General features: G+C 41.5%; 2 protein-coding genes and 1 long non-coding RNA gene across 3 annotated transcripts; all 3 read right to left on the bottom strand.

Moving 5' to 3' along the window:
- Positions 1 to 1,184: 1,184 nt before the first annotated feature.
- On the bottom strand, positions 1,185 to 2,079 carry LOC130134911 (dehydration-responsive element-binding protein 1B-like). The gene has a single exon (XM_056302834.1). It carries the CDS (start codon positions 1,966 to 1,968, stop codon positions 1,276 to 1,278), a length of 693 nt encoding a protein of 230 aa, XP_056158809.1. The 5' UTR covers positions 1,969 to 2,079; the 3' UTR covers positions 1,185 to 1,275.
- Positions 2,080 to 3,979: 1,900 nt separating this feature from the next.
- LOC130134913 (uncharacterized) lies at positions 3,980 to 12,844 on the bottom strand. Its single transcript, XR_008814438.1, has 2 exons — positions 12,724 to 12,844; positions 3,980 to 5,019 (listed from the first exon to the last, which is right to left on the bottom strand). It is a non-coding gene; the product is annotated as an uncharacterized LOC130134913 (long non-coding RNA).
- A 4,183-nt stretch (positions 12,845 to 17,027) lies between these two features.
- Positions 17,028 to 17,927, bottom strand: LOC130134910 (dehydration-responsive element-binding protein 1B-like). The gene has a single exon (XM_056302833.1). The coding sequence runs from the start codon at positions 17,814 to 17,816 to the stop codon at positions 17,121 to 17,123; it is 696 nt and encodes a 231-aa protein (XP_056158808.1). The 5' UTR covers positions 17,817 to 17,927; the 3' UTR covers positions 17,028 to 17,120.
- Between the last annotated feature and the right edge of the window lie 1,498 nt (positions 17,928 to 19,425).

The raw sequence follows: 19,425 nt of genomic DNA, 5'->3' as shown, positions 1-19,425 counted from the left end.
GAGTTGAGGACAACAATTCTCCTAAAGAAGGTGAAGTAGACTTTGCCGTAAGACGCACGCCTTAATCAGATGGCGAATTGTGTCAGTTACGTGGATTGCTCTACCCAATTGTTTCATTGGATTTCCCTCTTATCTGATGGTGTATATGCTTTGCTGTACGTGAAATGCTTGATTTCCATAGAGGGGTCATTTGCGTTCTGTAACTTTCCTTTATCTATGAGCTCTTTGAGAGATCAATTTTGCACGAAACGGGTCGTTCTGTACCCTCGTAATGGGCCCGTATGCATATGCTGGACTCCTCCTTTAGAATTTAGCCGAGAGCAAAAAGGACCTGCACCTAAAGAACCCATACAAATTTCATGGGCGCACTTTTGCCTTATACAAGATACATTCGAAGATCAAACTGCGTAGTCTGAAAACTTCTCTATTATTCATTATGACTCGGCAGTTTCTTTATTAAACTATATGCAATGCCCGATGTTACAGTGAACCTCAGCCTACTCTATTCTTCGTTTCACCTTCCTATCCGCGCTACCGGTGGCCCAACATCGGAAAAGTTGTGCTTTATCGATATGCTATTTATCTAAGGAAACGCCACAAATTGGCTTCCGAAAACATCTTCTGTTTTCATACCCTTCACCTTGTATCCTCACGCTTCTAAGTACGGCATCAAAGTCGTCCCTAACGACAAAAACTGCAAGTGAAATTGAGAAGTGATTAGATGGAATTAGGGGTAAGCGATTTCAGGTTCCGTACAGGTTTCGGGAACTTACTTATTGAAGCATGTTCCTCATTTTTAGATCTTAGAATCTACTTGCATCCCCTAAAATCTGGAATCTACCCAATCACAAGTTCCAGGATCTACCGAGGTTCCATCTCTATTATTAATTGAACGATTGCAGTTAAACATCACATTTTATGCCCACCATTTGCTGCTACAATTTACTTATCATGATTTATATTTAGACATACTAAAAATATGAAACATTAACAAAGTAAAAGTCTCAGTTGTAAAATGGAAGCTCAGATTAGTGATTCAAGATTGTATACTTATCATCGGATGTCATAAAAAACCGCAAGATTGCACGAAAACATTAGACAAAAAAAAAATACAAAAACTTGTTCCAGGTTCTAGGTTATAGGCTGCCCGTTGAAACATGTTCCATAATTTTTTGAACCTGAAACCTATCATACATGCTTTGGAATCTTGAATTGGATCCGTGGAAACCTATCCGATTGAAGGTTCCAGGTTCTACCGAGGAACTATGCTTACCCCTAGATGGAATGGCTCCATAATGACATGTACGCATCCAAATTCCCGTCGTCCTCTCCGCCATATCCATCTCCGCCGCACTGTGGGGGAGGCAAGAGCATCCCCTCCGCCATATTTGCAAGCAGCCCCGGCATCCCGAAGATGTCCTCATCGTCATATGGCACTCCCTCTTCTGAACGCAACTTCTTCTCGTCCCCGGACATCGCATCCTTGGACACTGCCGGCCCGAACCCTTCTGCGGCCTTGGCTGCCGCCTTCTGTATGTCCTTGGTGTCCGCCGATGCCGGCACAGGCAGCCTCCACACGGAGTCTGCGAAGTTGAGGCAGGCGGACCTGCCCCTCAGCGCGAGCGCCGCCACATCGTGCGCCCTTGCCGCCATCTCCACGGTGGGAAACGTGCCGAGCCAGATCCTCGACTTCTTTTTGGGCTCGCGGACCTCGCAGACCCACTTGCCCGAGCTGCGACGCCGCACCCCACGGTACACGGGGTGGCGCGTCTCCTGGACTTTCTTCCTCCCCGCACGCTTCTTCGGGTGATGCGATGCGAGGAGCACCTCCTCGTCAGAGAAGTTCCCCCTGAGCACCGCCATTGCCGCGCTCCTGCCATCGGACAGCGGCGACCATGACGAGGACGGCTCGGCAAAGTCGAAGCAGCGGTAGGAGTTGGGATCGGAATAGGAAGAGAAAGGGTCCATTGGAGCAGGTCTGCAGTGGGCAAGGGTGATAAGCTGTTGAGCGAGCGAAGTGGATAATGGGGTAGGGCTGTTTATATGAGAGATGAAGGTGGAGTAGTGATGAATTAGGACGGAGTGGTTCCATATTTATACATATGTGAAGAAGCGTGGGGATTGTTACCACTTGGGGAGCTGGACACGGGAAAAAGAGGATACAGGCTGGATGGATTCTCGGTTCCTTCCTACGGAGCGGGAAGGACGCAGAGAATCTGAGTGAGTCTGGGACTTTGAGGTGAGTAGGAGGGTGGTGGTGCCAAGTTGGGTGCGATTCAGTGTGCGACACGTGTGGAGCGGTGGGGTAGGGTTTGTGACGTGGCAAGTGGATAGGGGTTGTGGGCTGATATCTTTTGTCTTCTTTTTGAGGTTTGACAGAGTAAAAAGAAGGCGGGGGGCACTTTCTGTTTTTATTGGAGTGAACCGAAGAGAGGAAGCGGGAAGGAGGAGCTGTCAAGGTCAAAGGTCCATATTTTTTGACGCCACTCGTCCCACTCGGACAAGTTCGTCGGTTGTACCCTGTCAAAATAAGACATAATGGGTCATAAATGAATTAGTTATAATCAGTAAATAAATCAATATAAATATAATATCGATATTAAATGGATTATAAATTGATCATAAATGAATTTACAACTTATTTAAACTCAACTCATATATCTTACTTTCACTCAATCTCGTGCTCACTCACCCCGTACTCTCATTTTAGTCTGAGTATGAGTTATTCTAAATTGAGTTAAATATGAAAGTGTTTTAGCAATATGAGTTGGATTGAGTATGGATTGTGTATGGATTGGGTCGGGTATCAGTCATTAGATTTGTATTATATGGAAATGGATGAAAACGGTTTAAATGAGTCTATTTGGGTCGGATCATTTTTTACCCGATCCAAACCCGACTCGACCCACCCGTTTGACAAATCTAGTTGTACCTTCTGACGTATGGCTCCCCCGATTCACCATCCAACTCGATTTTGTTCTGCATCTCTCTCTCCTTTATTTTTCCAATCTTTGTTCAGGTGCTTCAGAGAGCTTTTTGGGGAGTTTTGGCTGTTGTATTTGAAGGGTCTTTACTACATTGTTTTGAGCAACGGGGACTAGGTATACAGTGTTTTGATTTTTGAGGATGGGTGGCTGGTTCAATATGTTTGAAACTGATGTCCATTACTGTACATTGTTCGTTGGGGACGAATCTGTTCTCTAAGAGTCTGGAGAATTTGGAATGGTCAACATAAGATCGTAGCAGATCAGTGGGAGTTGGAGGAAATGAGATTGGTAGTGGTCATTGGAGATGAGATGCGGATTGATCTCGAATAACAAGTGCTGGTTATCTTCAAGTGCTGAAAATAGAGATAAAAGTTGTTTGATAGTAATTGAATACGAACGGCTAAATTTTATCAATTTCTTACCAAATAGAATGATGGCCGTTATGGGTAAGTTTTAGCAACAGTTGTGGTAATTCAGCGGCTCTGGTGACTGCGAAGGTTGATGGCTGGTGAAGGTGGTGATGATGGTAGCGGTGGCTAATTATTAATGCTGACATAGATACTTAATCTCACCAGTGCGGTGTCGATCATTCTCCATAGTGATCTATATGAGTCTCCCTTTAGTCTTTGACCATGGAAATATTTTCCATTGATTGGTTTGTTGAGCCAAACATCGCAAAATGATACAAAATGTGTAGAATTTGGAGCTGTGATACCATGTTGATTTTTAGAATTGCACGAAAGCATTGTTTTGATCTCAACGATAGTTTGTGATTTGAATGCGTGCAAGTGCATGCGTGTAGACAGGCGAAGCATTACTGGATTTATTAGAGGAGGTTACTTTCTCTAGTCATGATACTAATCAAACATGGCATAGATTTCTCTCTCTCTCGAGACCTTTCTCTGAACAAGCTCGGCCAGCACAAGACCAATTGTGTCGGGCTGTACCGCGCTTGGGCCAACATAACCCAATGACCATTGCTAAGCTGTAAGTACATGAATATCAAAAGAATAGACTATAGTACATATATTAAAAACATTGAAATCATTAATCATGTGGATCTCGTCACGGAATTCATATTATCAATAGCAATTTAGATGAACTTGGTCCGCATGATGTGCATCCGATACCTTTTTTTTCCAACGATGTCCCAAATGTCTTGGGCCATCAAAATGCTCCTAGTTATAGTTGTTAGCTTTGGCTCCGGCTTTAATTTTAGTTAAGGATGGTGATGACAAACGCCCAAAACGATCCAAACGTGTCTGGCTCCGATACCGATTGTACATTCTTGAGCTATGAGGCTCTAATACTACCATTAGTATTTGATGTTGTGCAGAAGCATGATTTTTGTATTTATGATAGTTTGTGTTTTGATGTGTGCAAGTGTATGAGTGTATAAGGTACTACTTGGTCGAGGATGGACAAAAATAAGATATTTTGAGAAATATAGGTAAGGCTTTTGGGACAAGAATATAGTTTCTTTAGCTGACAGAAATATGGTGTTACATAATTGTGGGAGGAAATGTTGGCGTGGGTGAAGGAGTAGAAGGATATAGAGTTTATTCTCTTAACTCCCCATGCCCTCATAACAACGAGAAGAGGCACTATTTATAGAACCTCTCCACAGACAACAAGACAGCTCTCTGCCACTTAATTTTACAGCAACGTGTACTCTTCTCAACCATAGAAGTTACTTTGTTGACCACAAATAGTGACTAAGGTTTTCCTTCTTCAACGTGGCTTCTTGCTGCCCATATTTGTAATTTCCGGCATATTCTTCTTTGCAAGTTGGTCTTCTCACGTTCTTCGGCTGTCTGCAACTCTTGCAAGATTCATCCAATAGTTTCTAGATTGTTCAGAAAAAATGGATCACAAATTCCAACGCTCTCCCTTGACTCATTTCGGGGTATTCCAAGTAAATCGCTTAATGTTTCAAACGTACCTTGAAATTCTTCTGTAGTTTGTTCCGTGCCTTTTCACGATCTTTATTCCAGGATCCCTTGCATCATCTTGTTGGAACACTTGCACTTGCCTTCTGAAGGAAACAGATTCCTAGAAATGCGGAAAGACGGAAACAAATTCCTAAACGACATAAAACTCGAACTAACGAGTATCGCCCAAAAAACGTATACGAAAAACGTACCCAGTATAAACTTGAATCACTGATCGTTAAAGTACATCACCAATAGGGACGTACCTTGTTTTCCACGGATTAAATGTTTCTTTTGCAACGTCGAGAGAGAGAACAATCCTTAGATCGTTGAACAAAATCCCTTCTTCTTTGTCCTTTTGTGAGAATAAGTTTCTGATAATAAAAAATGCAAAACCCACACACACTCTTACGTGTGTTCTCACTTTTTGTGTCTAGACAATAACTGCCGAGTGCAGTTATTTCCTTTCATAGGCTGGGTTAGCCCATCATGAGCGGCCCATTATTCACAAAGAAAACCCATCATCTCCCACTCGCATATGGTGGGCTAAACATTAACTCTCTCTTTTATGCAATGTTCATATCAACAAATAATCCGTGCGACCAGCATACTTCGAGAGCTCGTTGCTATGCATCTGTTAGGAACACATAGCAGCTCAAATTGGGCATTACGTTATCGAGTAGATATAGTATGTAATACCCTAGATCAATCAGTCACATTTATATCTCTCTTGATCTCTTTTAGTATCTCGTATATTGTATTCACAACTATGATTTACTCAAAATTATAATTGGTCGACCTGTGAATACAAAAAAAATATGACATCACAAATAAATTGATCTTCCCCTTTCCTTAATCCTCTCCATTTCAGTTCAATTCGCTTTTCTAGAAATGCCCCATTAGATCGAATTATTCATGATCATTGGCAACACCCTAAGATAGCGAACACTGAATAGAAATTTTGAGAATAAGTTAGAGTCATGAGGGCATTTAATGAGGAACTCTTATCCTCAAGAGTCTCACACGGCATAAAGTTGAGATCAAAAACTTTTGCCACTCTTATAGGTCGTCTTATGCATACGTAATATGAAATACGTATTACGGCATTCTCTCCTTCCCCTAGGAGCGCATGTCTTTATACTTAATGCCGTACAGATGATAGTTTAGATATACTTAATATCTAGACTTGAGTTCACGTATCTGCTCTTTTAAAGAATTCATCAGAACTCACATCTGGCATCATTGACAGATAAAGTAAAATATGTGGGTTATTTTACCTTCGGACATAGTAAATATTATATCCTCATCTTAATATTCAGTTAAGGCGACATTTGTAATTTAAGCTTGAGCTCTCAATTATCACCCAAATAATAAGCTTAAAAAAAATTGTCTCATCTCTATTTATCGCACAGTAAATAGAGGCGATTACCCGTGTAAGTGGGCTAATCTCATCTGTCAGACATACTTTCTCGATATAATGCACTAAGCATTGAGATGCATAAATATTAAATAAATTCATAGGCATTAATAATGAGAGAGCAACTTCATTAAATGTGAACACTCAGGGAAAAATACAATATTCAGTACATCACTTTCTATGCAGTCCCAGAGATTTTACATGACCATAGAAAACGTCTCTTGGAATTGGCTTCGTCATAGGATCAGCTATCATTTTTTTGCGTAGATATGTACTGCAAGTTCACATCTTTTCGTGCAATCATATCCTTGACAAAGTTATACTTGGTATCTATATGTTTGGTCTTGCCATGATATTTCGGATCCTTGGTGTATGCTATCGCTACTTGACTATCACTATTGACTAACAATGAGTTTTCAGCATTCTTAGCAACACCTAAATGATCCAAAAATCTCTTAAGCCAAACACCTTCTTATACTGCTCCTGACAACGCCACGAACTCAGCTTCCATCGTGGACAATGCTATACATGTTTGTTTCTTACTGCTCCATGATATGGCGCCATTATTCAGTAAGTAAACAAAACCAGAGGTAGATTTCCTTTAATCTAAATCTCCTCCCCAATCAGCATCTGAGTAGCCTTCAAGTCGCAGATCCTTGCCTTGATAACTCAGTGAATAATTAGCAGTACCCTTTAGATACCTCATGATTCTTTTTACGGCTTTTCAATGTGCTTGACCTGGATTGGATTGGTACCTACTTACCATCCCAACTGCAAAACATATGTCAGGTCTTGTACACATCATAGCGTACATTAAACTTCCAATAGCACTAGCATAAGGAACACATTTCATTTGTTCCTTCTCTTGTGGAGTCTTAGGACACAATCTATGGCTCAATCCTTCACCTTTTGTAATAGGAGTATCCATGGGTTTACAGTCTTGCATACAAAATCGTTCAAGAACTTTATTTATATAAGTCTCTTGCGAAAGAGACAATAATCTCTTGGAACGATCTCTTGAAATCTTAACTCCAAGAATATATGCAGCCTCACCCATATCTTTCATCTCAAAATTGGACGATAACCAACTCTTAATAGTATTAACCAACTCCATATTGCTTCCGGCAATCAGTATATCATCAACATATAATGATAAAATCACAAATTGATCTTTGGATCTTTTGATATACACGCAATGATCTTCATCAATCATTGTAAAATCAAACGCCACTATGGCATTATGAAAACGTATATACCATTGTCTCGAAGACTGCTTAAGGCCATATATCGATATTAGAAGTCGATATACTCTTTGTTCTTGGCCTTTCACAACGAAGCCTACTGGCTGCTCCATGTAAATTTCTTCTTCTAATTCTCCATTTAGAAAAGCAGTCTTTACATCCATTTGATGTAATTCAAGATCCATGCTTGTCACTATTGCCAGAATAAGGCGAATTGAGGTAAATCTCACTACAGGAGAGAAAGTTTCTTCATAATCAATTTCTTCCTATTGATTATACCCTTTCGCCACTAGGCGAGCTTTATATCTTTCTATTGAGCCATCGGATTTGCGTTTTATTTTGAGAACCCATTTATTCCCAATAGTTTTGCGTCCTTCTGGAAGATTAACCAGTTCCCAAACATGGTTTGACTTTATTGACTCCATTTCTTCTTTCATTGCAATCATCCATTTTTCTTTGTTAGGCAATTTAGAGCCTCATTTACATTCCTTGGCTCGTCTTCATTTTGTGGAGCGATCATGAAAGTTTCCCCTTCAATGTCAAAACGTCGTCGGGGAATACTTTTGCGACTTGTTCGCCGTATGGGAAATTGTACACGTGGTATATCATTCTCCATTATGCTCCCACTTGGATTAGATAATGACGGAATCGTCTCATCAAAAGGTTGCAATTGAGATTGAGTCGAATTCAATTCCTTACTTCTCACATTGCTTCCACTTGGACGAACTTTATCGATTTCACTATCAGGATCCAAAGTTTCAAATAGTGAGTAGTCATCACCTATTTCGCCCTTCTTAGGAAACTCATTCTCTAAGAATGTGACATCTCGTGATTCAAATTCAGTAATACTCCCACTTTCTTGCTCACCTATAAACACATACCCTTTCGAGTGCTCTGAGTATCTAATAAAAATACTCTTCTTGCCTCTAGGACCCAGTTTTCCATACTTGTGAGAGGGCTCGTGAGTATAAGCAGCACAACCCCAAGGTTTAAGAAAACTTAAATCGGGTTTTCTACCTGTCCATAACTCATACGGAGTGGAAGTAACTGATTTAGAAGGCACACGGTTAAGTACATAAGCAGCAGTTAACAAAATATCACCCCAAAAAGTGATAGGTAAGTTAGCTTATGCCATCATAGACCTAACCATTTCTAGTAGGGTTATGTTTCTCTTTTCCGCAACACCATTTTGTTGAGGAGTATAGGGAATAGACAACTGTCTTTCTATTCCCTTTTCATCACACAAATTTCTGAACTCATCAGATAGATATTCTCGACCTCGATCGGATCTCAATGCTTTTATTTTCTTATCTAATTGATTTTCCACCAAGTTCATAAATATCTTGAAGCAACTAAAAGCTTCAGATTTATGAGAAATCAAATAGACATATCTGAATCGAGTATAATCATCAATAAATGTGATAAAATAAATAGCCCCATATCTAGCCCTCACATTCATTGGACCACAAATGTCATAATGGATTAACTGCAAAGGAAATTCAGCTCTTGTTCCTTTTCTAAATGGTTTCCTTGTTGTTTTCCCAGCTAAGCAGTGTTCACAAGTGGGCAAATCGACTTTTTCAATATTGCCCATTAAGCCTTCTTTGGCTAATCTATTCATTCGTTGTTGGCCTATATGGCCAAGCCTAGCATGCCATACGTTCACATCATTGTCACACGAAGTAGAAGACGTGAAGTGGGAATAACAAATATTGACATTTACATAATCAACATCCAGTACAATAAAACCATCTAGAAAATAACCACAACCATAATAACTCGTACCTAAATACAAGTCTACACCATTGTTATGGAAGTTCAAATTAAAACCAAGTCGAATCAACACTAAAAACAGGACACTAAGTTCACGAATTTCCGGAGCATATAATACATCATGTAGGAACAAAGTGCGTCCACCACGCATAATTAATCGGTGCCAATTCCTTTAACCTCAGCTCGAGTTGTTCCCTACATAAATCCATTTAGTTCCCGTTGGAACTCGTCGAATTCTACGAAGGCTTCTCTATCCTTCGCTACATGGTCCTGTTGCTCCCGAATCTACAGTCCACAAAGGATTTGATTCAAGTTAAAAAATACAGAACTTGACACATAGGCAAAGTTCTCAAGAATGCAAGGAGTTTACCTTCTTTGGCTCGCCGCAATCGCGAGCGAAGTGGCCCTTCTTGCTACAGTTGTAGCATTTCACCCTCGACATCTTCTTAACAAAAGAACGCTTTCCTTTGTCTTGTTGATTAAATTTTGGTTTCTTACCCGAAGAACTTGTTCCCTTGCCTTTCCATTTCATAAACCTTTCGACACGCTTGCGCTTGGAGCTCGAAGCCCCATGTGAGCTAGAACCAGCATAATAGATATCGGTTTCTGGTTTCGCCGCCAGGAGGCGATCCTCTTCTAACTCAAGATGGCGCATGGCATCTTCAAAGGTTTTGATGTTTTCATTATGGGTCAGGTGCACCTTCATGTGCTCCCAGCTTTGAGGCAAGGAACGGATCATTGCTAGCACTTGCTATTCATCAGTCAGAATGTGTCCAGCATCCTTCAGCTCAACAATCATGTTCGACATCTTTCTCAGGTGTTGTTTCATGGACTGACCATGAGGCTTCTTATACGAGTCAAACCTTATAGTGAGCTGTCTCAGCTTGGTCACTGACGTATGACCAAATCTCGCTGCTAATACTTCACACATTTCCTTGGCATTCTCAAAACGCCTGAACTCTTGCATAATATCATTCTCCATGCTACTCAGCAACGTGATGCGAGCAAGCGAGTTCTTCCTCTTCCAAACAGCAAATGCATCTCTGTCTCTCTTTATGCTGTGCAGTGTTCCCATCATCAAGTTCTTCCATAAGTTGATTAAGAGCTTCTAGTGCTTCTTGTTCTTCTAGCACATATTGGATTTTCATGTTCCATATTTCATAATTTTCGCCGTTCAATTTCTCTCCTTTGTTCAATTCAGCCACTATGTTCTTAGTTGCTGAAGCCATGGTATCTGAACATTTCAGATATATAGCACGAATTATTAATGCCACTCATTTATACATCAGTTTTACACAAACTGATTATATTAATGAGTAATTTCACATAGTTTTTAGATTTGAAAGTTCACTATGTTCCCAATCATCATCTAAAAATCTTAATATGAAATTATCGTTAATATAATCATTAAGGTAAAATTACGTTCTTTAAAGTTACTAAAACTTTTAGAACTCCCACTCAACCACATGATTTTAATAAGACAGATATTATAATAGAATAGTACCATAAACTATTCATAACAGAAAATATCCATCAATATCTCTTTATTAAAAAAAATATTTACATAAGGAACCAATCCAGCATAGGAAAGAAAACATCAACATCAACATGAACAGTAATATCCACCTAGGATATCTAAAACCAAACTAAGATTAAATAAAGCCACCGATTCCTAACTTTCTTAAGAACTGGGAAAAGACTTAAGAAATTTCTCATTGTCAAAACCCTTTGAAAGATCGATGGTCGTATCGGGCAGCCATGAAAAGACTGTTGTAAATCCCTTGGGTTTTTCCCATGGTGCATTCATTCTGCGCCAGGATGAATTCACCCCAAGGGTCGACGTCTTTTTCGCTCCAATCCTTATGAATTCCTTAAGAAAATCCAAAGCAAACTTTTTGTATTCTGGAATCCATGGATCACCCCCGTCATCCCATCCACCATCTTCATAAAATATTATCTCCGGACCCTTCCACAAATCATCAATCAGCATTTTCCACTCATAAGGAAGAGTGGTTCTTAGGGCATCAATCTTTTCTGAATCCAACATATGGTATCCATTCGAGATTATAGCCCGCATCATCTTGTTAACCTTCATGATGTGCATTTCCATGTGGCATCCATCCCACCGATAGGCAGCTAAATCAGCTTTCAACTTCGCGAGTGTATTCATTTGTTCATCCATCCTCACAACTATCGATGTGTGTCAATGGCGCGCCTTTGTTCCTGCAACAAATGCAGAACAATTAAAGGATTAACACATAATCCATTGAACATCACAATAGACATTCCAGTATGCACATATCGTTGCCAAGAATGCTCCAGTTAGAGCTCCCACGATACTATTCAACCAGACAGAAACCCCCAAATATTTTTTTTTTTGGGTCAACTCTGGTCAATGCCGGTCAACGGTCAACGATGGTCAACGGTGGTCAACGCAGGTCAACGTATGACCAGTCAACGGATCGGGTCAAAATGGTCAACGGGTCGGACAACGGGTCGGATCGGAACACCCGGGTTGGGTCGGCCTGCCGGGCTGGGCCGGGCCTTTCGGCCCAAAAAGAAAACATAAAAATATAACCGACATGGCTGACGTCAGCCACGCCCACACGCGCACGCATGGCGCGTGCGGCGCACGTGTGCGGCGGTAACCGCTGCGCACATGCGACGCACGTGCCGGCGTAGCCGCCACTTGCGGCGGCGCATGGAGGCGCGTCCGGCTTCCCCCGGCGGTGTGCCACCCGTCATTTTGCTCGTATTGACGAGCACTACGACCCTATGCCTTCAAAAATAAAATTTATCGCACGAAATTTCGAGAAACGATCCCGAACAGCACGGTCGGTGTCGGTTTTCGTACCCGAGCATTCGTCGGCGCCGTTTCACGAATTCCAGCCATCAATCCGTGTAATAAGCATATTAAACGATCAGGAAATAAGAACACATGCTCTGATACTAATGAAGGAAACAGATTCCTAGAAATGCGGAAAGACGGAAACAAATTCCTAAACGACATAAAACTCGAACTAACGAGTATCGCCCAAAAAACGTATACGAAAAACGTACCCAGTATAAACTTGAATCACCGATCGTTAAAGTACATCACCAATAGGGACGTACCTTGTTTTCCACGGATTAAATGTTCCTTTTGCAACGTCGAGAGAGAGAACAATCCTTAGATCGTTGAACAAAATCCCTTCTTCTTTGTCCTTTTTGTGAGAATAAGTTTCTGATAATAAAAAATGCAAAACCTACACACACTCTTACGTGTGTTCTCACTTTTTGTGTCTAGACAATAACTGTCAAGTGGAGTTATTTCCTTTCATGGGCTGGATTAGCCCATCATGAGCGGCCCATTATTCACAAAGAAAACCCATCACCTTCAAATCAGCATGACTTTCTTCAATGATGTCCCATATGGCTCGGGCCATCAACATACTCCTAGTTGTTGTTGTTAGCTCAGGCTCAGACTCTGGTTATGGCTCTCGTAGGCTCCGACTCTGTTGGCTCTCGCTTGGGCTTGGGATTTAAGGATGGTGAGGACAAATGCCCAAAACCATACGACGTGACGAGCTCTGATACCAATTGTAGAATTTGGAGCTCTAATACCATGTTGATTTTTAGAAATTGCACGGAAGCATAATTTTGATCTCAATGATAATTTGTGATTTGAATGTGTGCAAGTATATGTGTAGGACATATTTGATAGAGGATAGACAAAGGACAAGGTAGGATAGCTCAAGGATATTGGTCATGGGATAATGGAAAAATAGTTTCATTAGTTGAACAAAATAGTTGTACAAATATAGTTGATGGAGGAGTATCAGTGGAGGAGCTAAAGATGTGGAGTTTATTGTAATGCTCCCCTCACACCTCTTTACATGAATGAGTTAGGGCCTTTTTATGGGCATTTCCACCGACTAAGTACAACCGCCTTAGAGGATTCTGGACTTCTCTTTATAGCTCATCTCTTTGACAACTTCTCAATTAGATTCCTCTTGAATGCTGTCCACGCAGTCTTCAAATTGCAGTCACAATTGACTTCTCTTTGAACATTTGAGAATTTGGTGGAGTCTTTTAGACAGCTTCCTTTTTTCCGCCCATATACCATATTTCTTTGTAAGATTTTTCCAAACTGCACTAGCAAATGCTCATCCTAGAAGACTCTAGAAATTGGATGAAAAATTCCAACAAAAGGGAAAGTGAGCATGCATTATGCATCGGTCAGATAGTCTTCCATCGAAATCTGTTACTTGTCATTTCCTGTGATGACCTTTCAGCGAAACAACTGCAAGTGGTCGGCCTACTTCGGTGCCCCCACCTTTTTATGCTAGTTTTAGCAACACAAAGTTCCTTTCCGGTCGATATGAAATACTTATGATCAAAGTGAGAGTCTTAGCCGAATTACTTTGTAATGTTGTTAGGTCTTGTGTGGAGAAGTGTGAGCAATCTGGATGTGTGGGGGACCAATGCTTCCACCATTGTAAATTCTCGTCTGATGGGAGGCCTGTCGATGGTCCATGGTATATGCAAGGACCGCTGTATTTGCGGTGGAAGCGATGGGACTGCCAAAGCGATTGCCGCTACCACTGCATGCTCGCAAGAGAGGAGGAAAGAACGACTCTCGGTGGCAAGCCTATGAAATATCATGGAAAGTGGCCTTTTCTTCGTGTTTGTGGCATCCAGGTTTTCCCTACTGATTCTTCGAAGCACTACTTCTAAGCATTTCATACACGTAGATGGATCTTAACCCCAGTGTATTCAAGCTTGTTATGACAATTTTTCTCGTCTTTGTTAGGAGCCTGTTTCTGTGGCACTCTCTGCCCTCAACCTCTCCGTGCAATTTCATGGCTGGCTATCCTTTTTCATCCTTTTGTACTACAAGCTACCTTTGAGACCAGACAGGAAAACTTACTATGAATATACTGGCTGGTGGCACACATACGGCACCTTTTCCATGGTTTTGGAGTGCTGTCTTCCACAGTCGGTAATATATAGTATTCATCAATAGATTTATGTCTGTGTTTTATTCTTCATGTGTAGACGATGGCTCTTGACAGAGCTTCAGGCTCCAAAAAGCTTCTTAATTCCACAGCTCTGGCACTCTTCCCCCGAAAGCAGGATGCGCGTCTAATTTTGTCAAAATTAAGACAACCTTAAAATATTTATGCTTGTCACTAGACTAATTTTTCCTTTTCTTTTTAATGGATACTATTATCGGTACTAGATACTAGATACGAGCTTTCCAATTTTACTGTTATTTTTCATCTTATCATGACCAAAATTGCTAGCTATTAAATGCTCTGCCACTTACTTTATACGAGGAAGGCACAAGATGTAAAATAAGAACAAGCTGCTTTAAATGATAGCTTGGCATATGATATTCTCTGATGAATTGTTGACATTGAGACCTCTTGTTGGACAAAGTATATTCACAATGCATCTCATATAACTTGACTATACCTATCCAATCAATGTCCCTTCCAAGGACATATTGCAAGTATGGTGCAATTGTTTTTTGTGATTTGGCTCAGCTAACATGTGAATTTGACTAGAGATGTTGAGTTGACTGAAAAGCTGGACTCCTCCTCTGCCGTGGCATTGCTTGGATTTTCCCTCATTTTGGCTTTTACTAAGAGCTTTGAACGTAAGGGCTGAGGCTTCCAGGGTCATGCTTTCTGCCCCGATTATTGCATTTGTGACGACTCATATCCTGTATATGAACTTTTACCAATTCGATTATGGTAAATAACTTTCTCTAAAAGTAACCCTTCTTCTCTCTTTGTCACTAATCACATTGAAGGTTTGGAATTATGAATAACCGTGCTTGTATGGGGTCCAGTGTATATTTATATGTGATAACCAACTCACATATTATTGAAAATACCATATTTCTTTCAATCACACCTACTCATTAGACTGGTGAAGCCTGCCTCTGCCATGAGTTCTAGGCTGTAATTCCTATTGAACTTAGAGCCAGGAAACTAAATAAACTACATTTCTTGCCTGGGCCAAGGTTGGTCACTTGCATAGAAAGTCTCATGGTCAGTTTGACAGTGGGTCGACTCCGGCAAGCAAGACATTATAACTAGCGATCTTATTCACTGCATTATTTGAAATAGGATTTTTAGTACTATCACGCATGGCACAGTGAGTACGAAATTTGGGAAATGGCAGTGATCTAATTGATGATTTTTCAGGTGGGAATTGAACATGAAGGTCTGCGTGGTCATGGGAATTACTCGACTTCTTATATGGGCAATTTGGGCAGGCGTTACCCGCCATCCTTCACGTTGGAAGTTGTGGGTAGTAGTGGTGGGTGGAGGTTTGGCCATGCTATTGGAAATATATGACTTTCCCCCCTATATGGGTTTTGTGGATGCTCATGCGCTTTGGCACGCCACCACCATTCCTCTTTCTTACCTCTGGTGGAGCCTCATCAGAGATGATGTCGAGTTGAGGACAAAAATTCTCCTAAAGAAGGTGAAGTAGACTTTGTCGTAAGACGCGCGCACTAATCAGATGGCAAATTGTGTCAGTTACGTGGATTTCTTTACCCAATTGTTTCGTTGGCTTTCCCTCTTATCTGATGGTGTATATGCTTTGCTGTACGTGAAATGCTTGTTTTCCACATAGGGGTCATCTGCGTTTTTTAAAAAAAAATCGATTTCTATAGGATCAGCAGTATCCTTATGTAATCATAACTTCTCATTGCTTTCTCGGGTTTTTGCTAAGAAAACTTCTTAGTTGGTCAAGACTCGAGTGCCACGTTGGTCAGAAAAGTTTCGTATGAAGAGTACTTTGAGACTATGAAGTTATGTGGTAAGTAAAGAAACTAATCTCCCTGAAGTTCAGGCATATTGCGGAGACAGGCTTTGTTGCAGAAATATCAAGTGAATGATTCAGCATGTTCCCCATTAAAAATCTTGTCGGGTGGCTTTCCAGAATCCAGAGATCCTGGCTTGTGTTAAAACTGTTGGATCCTTTGTGTTATTATTCATTGCGATAACTGTGGCTGCTTTAGGTGAACACCAATGCCCCCGAGAAGACTCATTGCCAGCTTATAACAGTCTATCATTCTTTTTTTTTTTTTTTGTTTCTTTTGCCTCGTATGATTAATAGATAGAGAGAGATTCATGAGCAGGGCAGATGCTCCTCTTCTCAGAAGAAGAAGACGGCAACCACCATTTTTTAAGGCTTGCGGGATCAAAGACAATCTGAGTCTCCCGCAAATAAAAAAACTATTTTCAATATGGATCATCATCATGTCTTCCAGATTAATGCATTTATATGGGATTGTCTTATCTACGAGTTCCGGGGGTCATTCTGTTAACTCTCGTAAAGTGGGCCCGTACGCGTTTGCAGGACTCCTCCTTTAGAATTTAGCCGAGTGCCAAAAGGACCTGAACCTAAAGAACCCATGCATATTTCACGGGCACACTTTTGCCTTATACAAGATGCATTCGAAGATCAAATTGCGTAAGTCTGAAAACTTCTCTCAAATTCTTGATGACTCGGCAGTTTCTTTATTAAATATATGCGACGCTCGATGTTACAGTAAATCACAGCCTACTCTATTCTTCGTTTGCACTTTCCTATCCGCTCTATCGGAGGGCCCAACATCAGAAAAGCTGTGCGTCATCACAAAATGGTTTCCGAAAACATCTCCTGTTTTCATACCCTTCACCTTGTATCCGCACTCGATTAAAAAAACTTATAAGTACGGCATCAAAGTCGTCCGTAACAACAAAAACTACAAGTGAAATTGAGGAAGTGATTAGATGGAATGGCTCCATAATGACATGTACGCATCCAAATTCCCGTCGTCCTCTCCGCCATATCCATCTCCGCCGCACTGTGGGGGAGGCAAGAGCATCCCCTCCGCCATATTTGCAAGCAGCCCCGGCATCCCGAAGATGTCCTCATCGTCATATGGCACTCCCTCTTCTGAACGCAACTTCTTCTCGTCCCCGGACATCGCATCCTTGGACACTGCCGGCCTGAACCCTTCCGCGGCCTTGGCCGCCGCCTTCTGTATGTCCTTGGTGTCCGCCGATGCCGGCACAGGCAGCCTCCACACGGAGTCCGCGAAGTTGAGGCAGGCGGACCTGCCCCTCAGCGCGAGCGCCGCCACATCGTGCGCCCTTGCCGCCATCTCCACTGTGGGAAACGTGCCGAGCCAGATCCTTGACTTCTTCTTGGGTTCGCGGATCTCGCAGACCCACTTGCCCGAGCTGCGACGCCGCACTCCACGGTACACGGGGTGGCGCGTCTCCTGGACCTTCTTCCTCCCCGCGCGCTTCTTCGGGTGATGCGATGCGAGGAGGAGCACCTCCTCGTCGGAGAAGTTCCCCCCCAGCGCCGCCATTGCCGCGCTCCTGCCATCGGACAGCGGCGACCACGACGAGGACGGCTCGGCAAAGTCGAAGCAGCGGTAGGAGTTGGGATCGGAATAGGAAGAGAAAGGGTCCATTGGAGCAGGTCTGCAGTGGGCAAGGGTGATAAGCTGTTGAGCGAGCGAAGTGGATAATGGGGTAGGGCTATTTATATGAGAGATGAAGGTGGAGTAGTGATGAATTAGGAGGGAGTGGTTCCATATTTATACATATGTGAAGAAGCGTGGTGATTGTTGCCACTTGGGGAACTGCACACAAATAAAGAGGATACAGGCTGGATGGATTCTCGGTTCCTTCCTACGGAGCGGGAAGGACGCAGAGAATCTGAGTGAGTCAGGGACTTTGAGGTGAGTAGGAGGGTGGTGGTGCCAAGTTGGGTGCGATTCAGTGTGCGACACGTGTGGAGTGGTGGGGTAGGGGTTGTGACGTGGCAAGTGGATAGGGGTGATGGGCTGATATCCTTTGTCTTCTTTTTAAGGGTTTGACAGAGTAAAAAGAAGGCGGGGGGCACTTTCTGTTTTTATTGGAGTGAACCGAAGAGAGGAAGCGGGAAGGAGGAGCTGTCAAGGTCAAAGGTCCATATTTTTTGACGCCACTCGTCCCCACTCGGACAAGTTCGTCGGTTGTACATTCGATTTTGTTCTGCGTCCCTCTCTCTTTTATTTTTTTTAATCTTTGTTCACGTGCTTCGGGGCCTAATTTCCTAAAAAGTCCCCAACTTTAAGTTAAATCTTAAATTTACTCCGAACTGTTGGTTGTATTAGAAAAAACCCCAAACTATAGGTTCAATTCTAAATCTACCTCGAACTTTTTTTTTGTCTAAAAAAAAATCCCAAACTTTAAGTCGAGTCCCAAATCTGCCCAAAATTTTGTGTTGTGTAAAAAAAATCACCAAAATTTAATTTATTTTAAAAAATATACTCCCATAATCCAGTTCCGACTTGACGTGGCACTTCCACGTTAATAATAAATCCACATCAACAAAGTAATGGAGCTTGTTTTTTACAAAGAAAAGTTCAGAGCAAATTTGGACTGAACCTAAAAATTTGGTTTTTTTTTAATTAATTTTTTTTTGGTGGATTTGTTATCGTTTCTAACTTTCATGTCCTAGAATGGTTTAATTTTGGAGAATTTCAAAAAAAATTATTTGGTTTGATTTGTTATTGAAGTGGAAATGCGACGTCGGTCTGTACCTATTGTTCCATTACTTTGCTGAGGTGGAATTTGTTATCAACGTTAAAGTGCCACGTCTAGTTGGGACTAGATCATGGGGGTTTATTTTTTAAAATAAATTGAAATTTACTGTTTTTTTTTTACATAAAACAAAATTCGAGGCAGATTTGGGAGTAAATTTAAAGTTTAGGGTTTTTTCTTAGACAAAAAAAATTTTGGGGCAAATTTGGGACTAGACCTAAAGTTTGGGATTTTTTCCAAGACCAAAAAAAAGTTCGGGACAGATTTGGGATTTGACTTAAAGTTTGGAGTTTTTTAGGGAATTCACCCGTGCTTCGGAGAGCTTTGGGGAGTTTTGGTGTTTTGCTGTTGTATTTTAATGGTCTTTACTGCATTGTTTTGAGCAACGAGGAACTAGGTATACTATTGAGATGCACGCGTGAGTTGCGGTAGAAAAGTCCTACATCGGAGAATTTGTGTAGTGTTGAGCAATTAATATATCATAATTGGCCT

Source organism: Syzygium oleosum, unplaced genomic scaffold, assembly GCF_021117445.2.
Source record: "Syzygium oleosum isolate NSW1041296 unplaced genomic scaffold, Sole_v2.1 Sole_v2.25, whole genome shotgun sequence".
Lineage (NCBI taxonomy): Eukaryota > Viridiplantae > Streptophyta > Magnoliopsida > Myrtales > Myrtaceae > Syzygium > Syzygium oleosum.
Note: the sequence above shows the minus strand (reverse complement) of the source record. Positions and strands in the feature narration are given on the sequence as shown.

Excerpts from the sequence above, each read along its gene's own strand:
- LOC130134911 (XM_056302834.1), bottom strand. The coding sequence starts at position 1,968 with ATGGACCCTTTCTCTTCCTATTCCGATCCCAACTCCTACCGCTGCTTC.
- LOC130134910 (XM_056302833.1), bottom strand. The coding sequence starts at position 17,816 with ATGGACCCTTTCTCTTCCTATTCCGATCCCAACTCCTACCGCTGCTTC.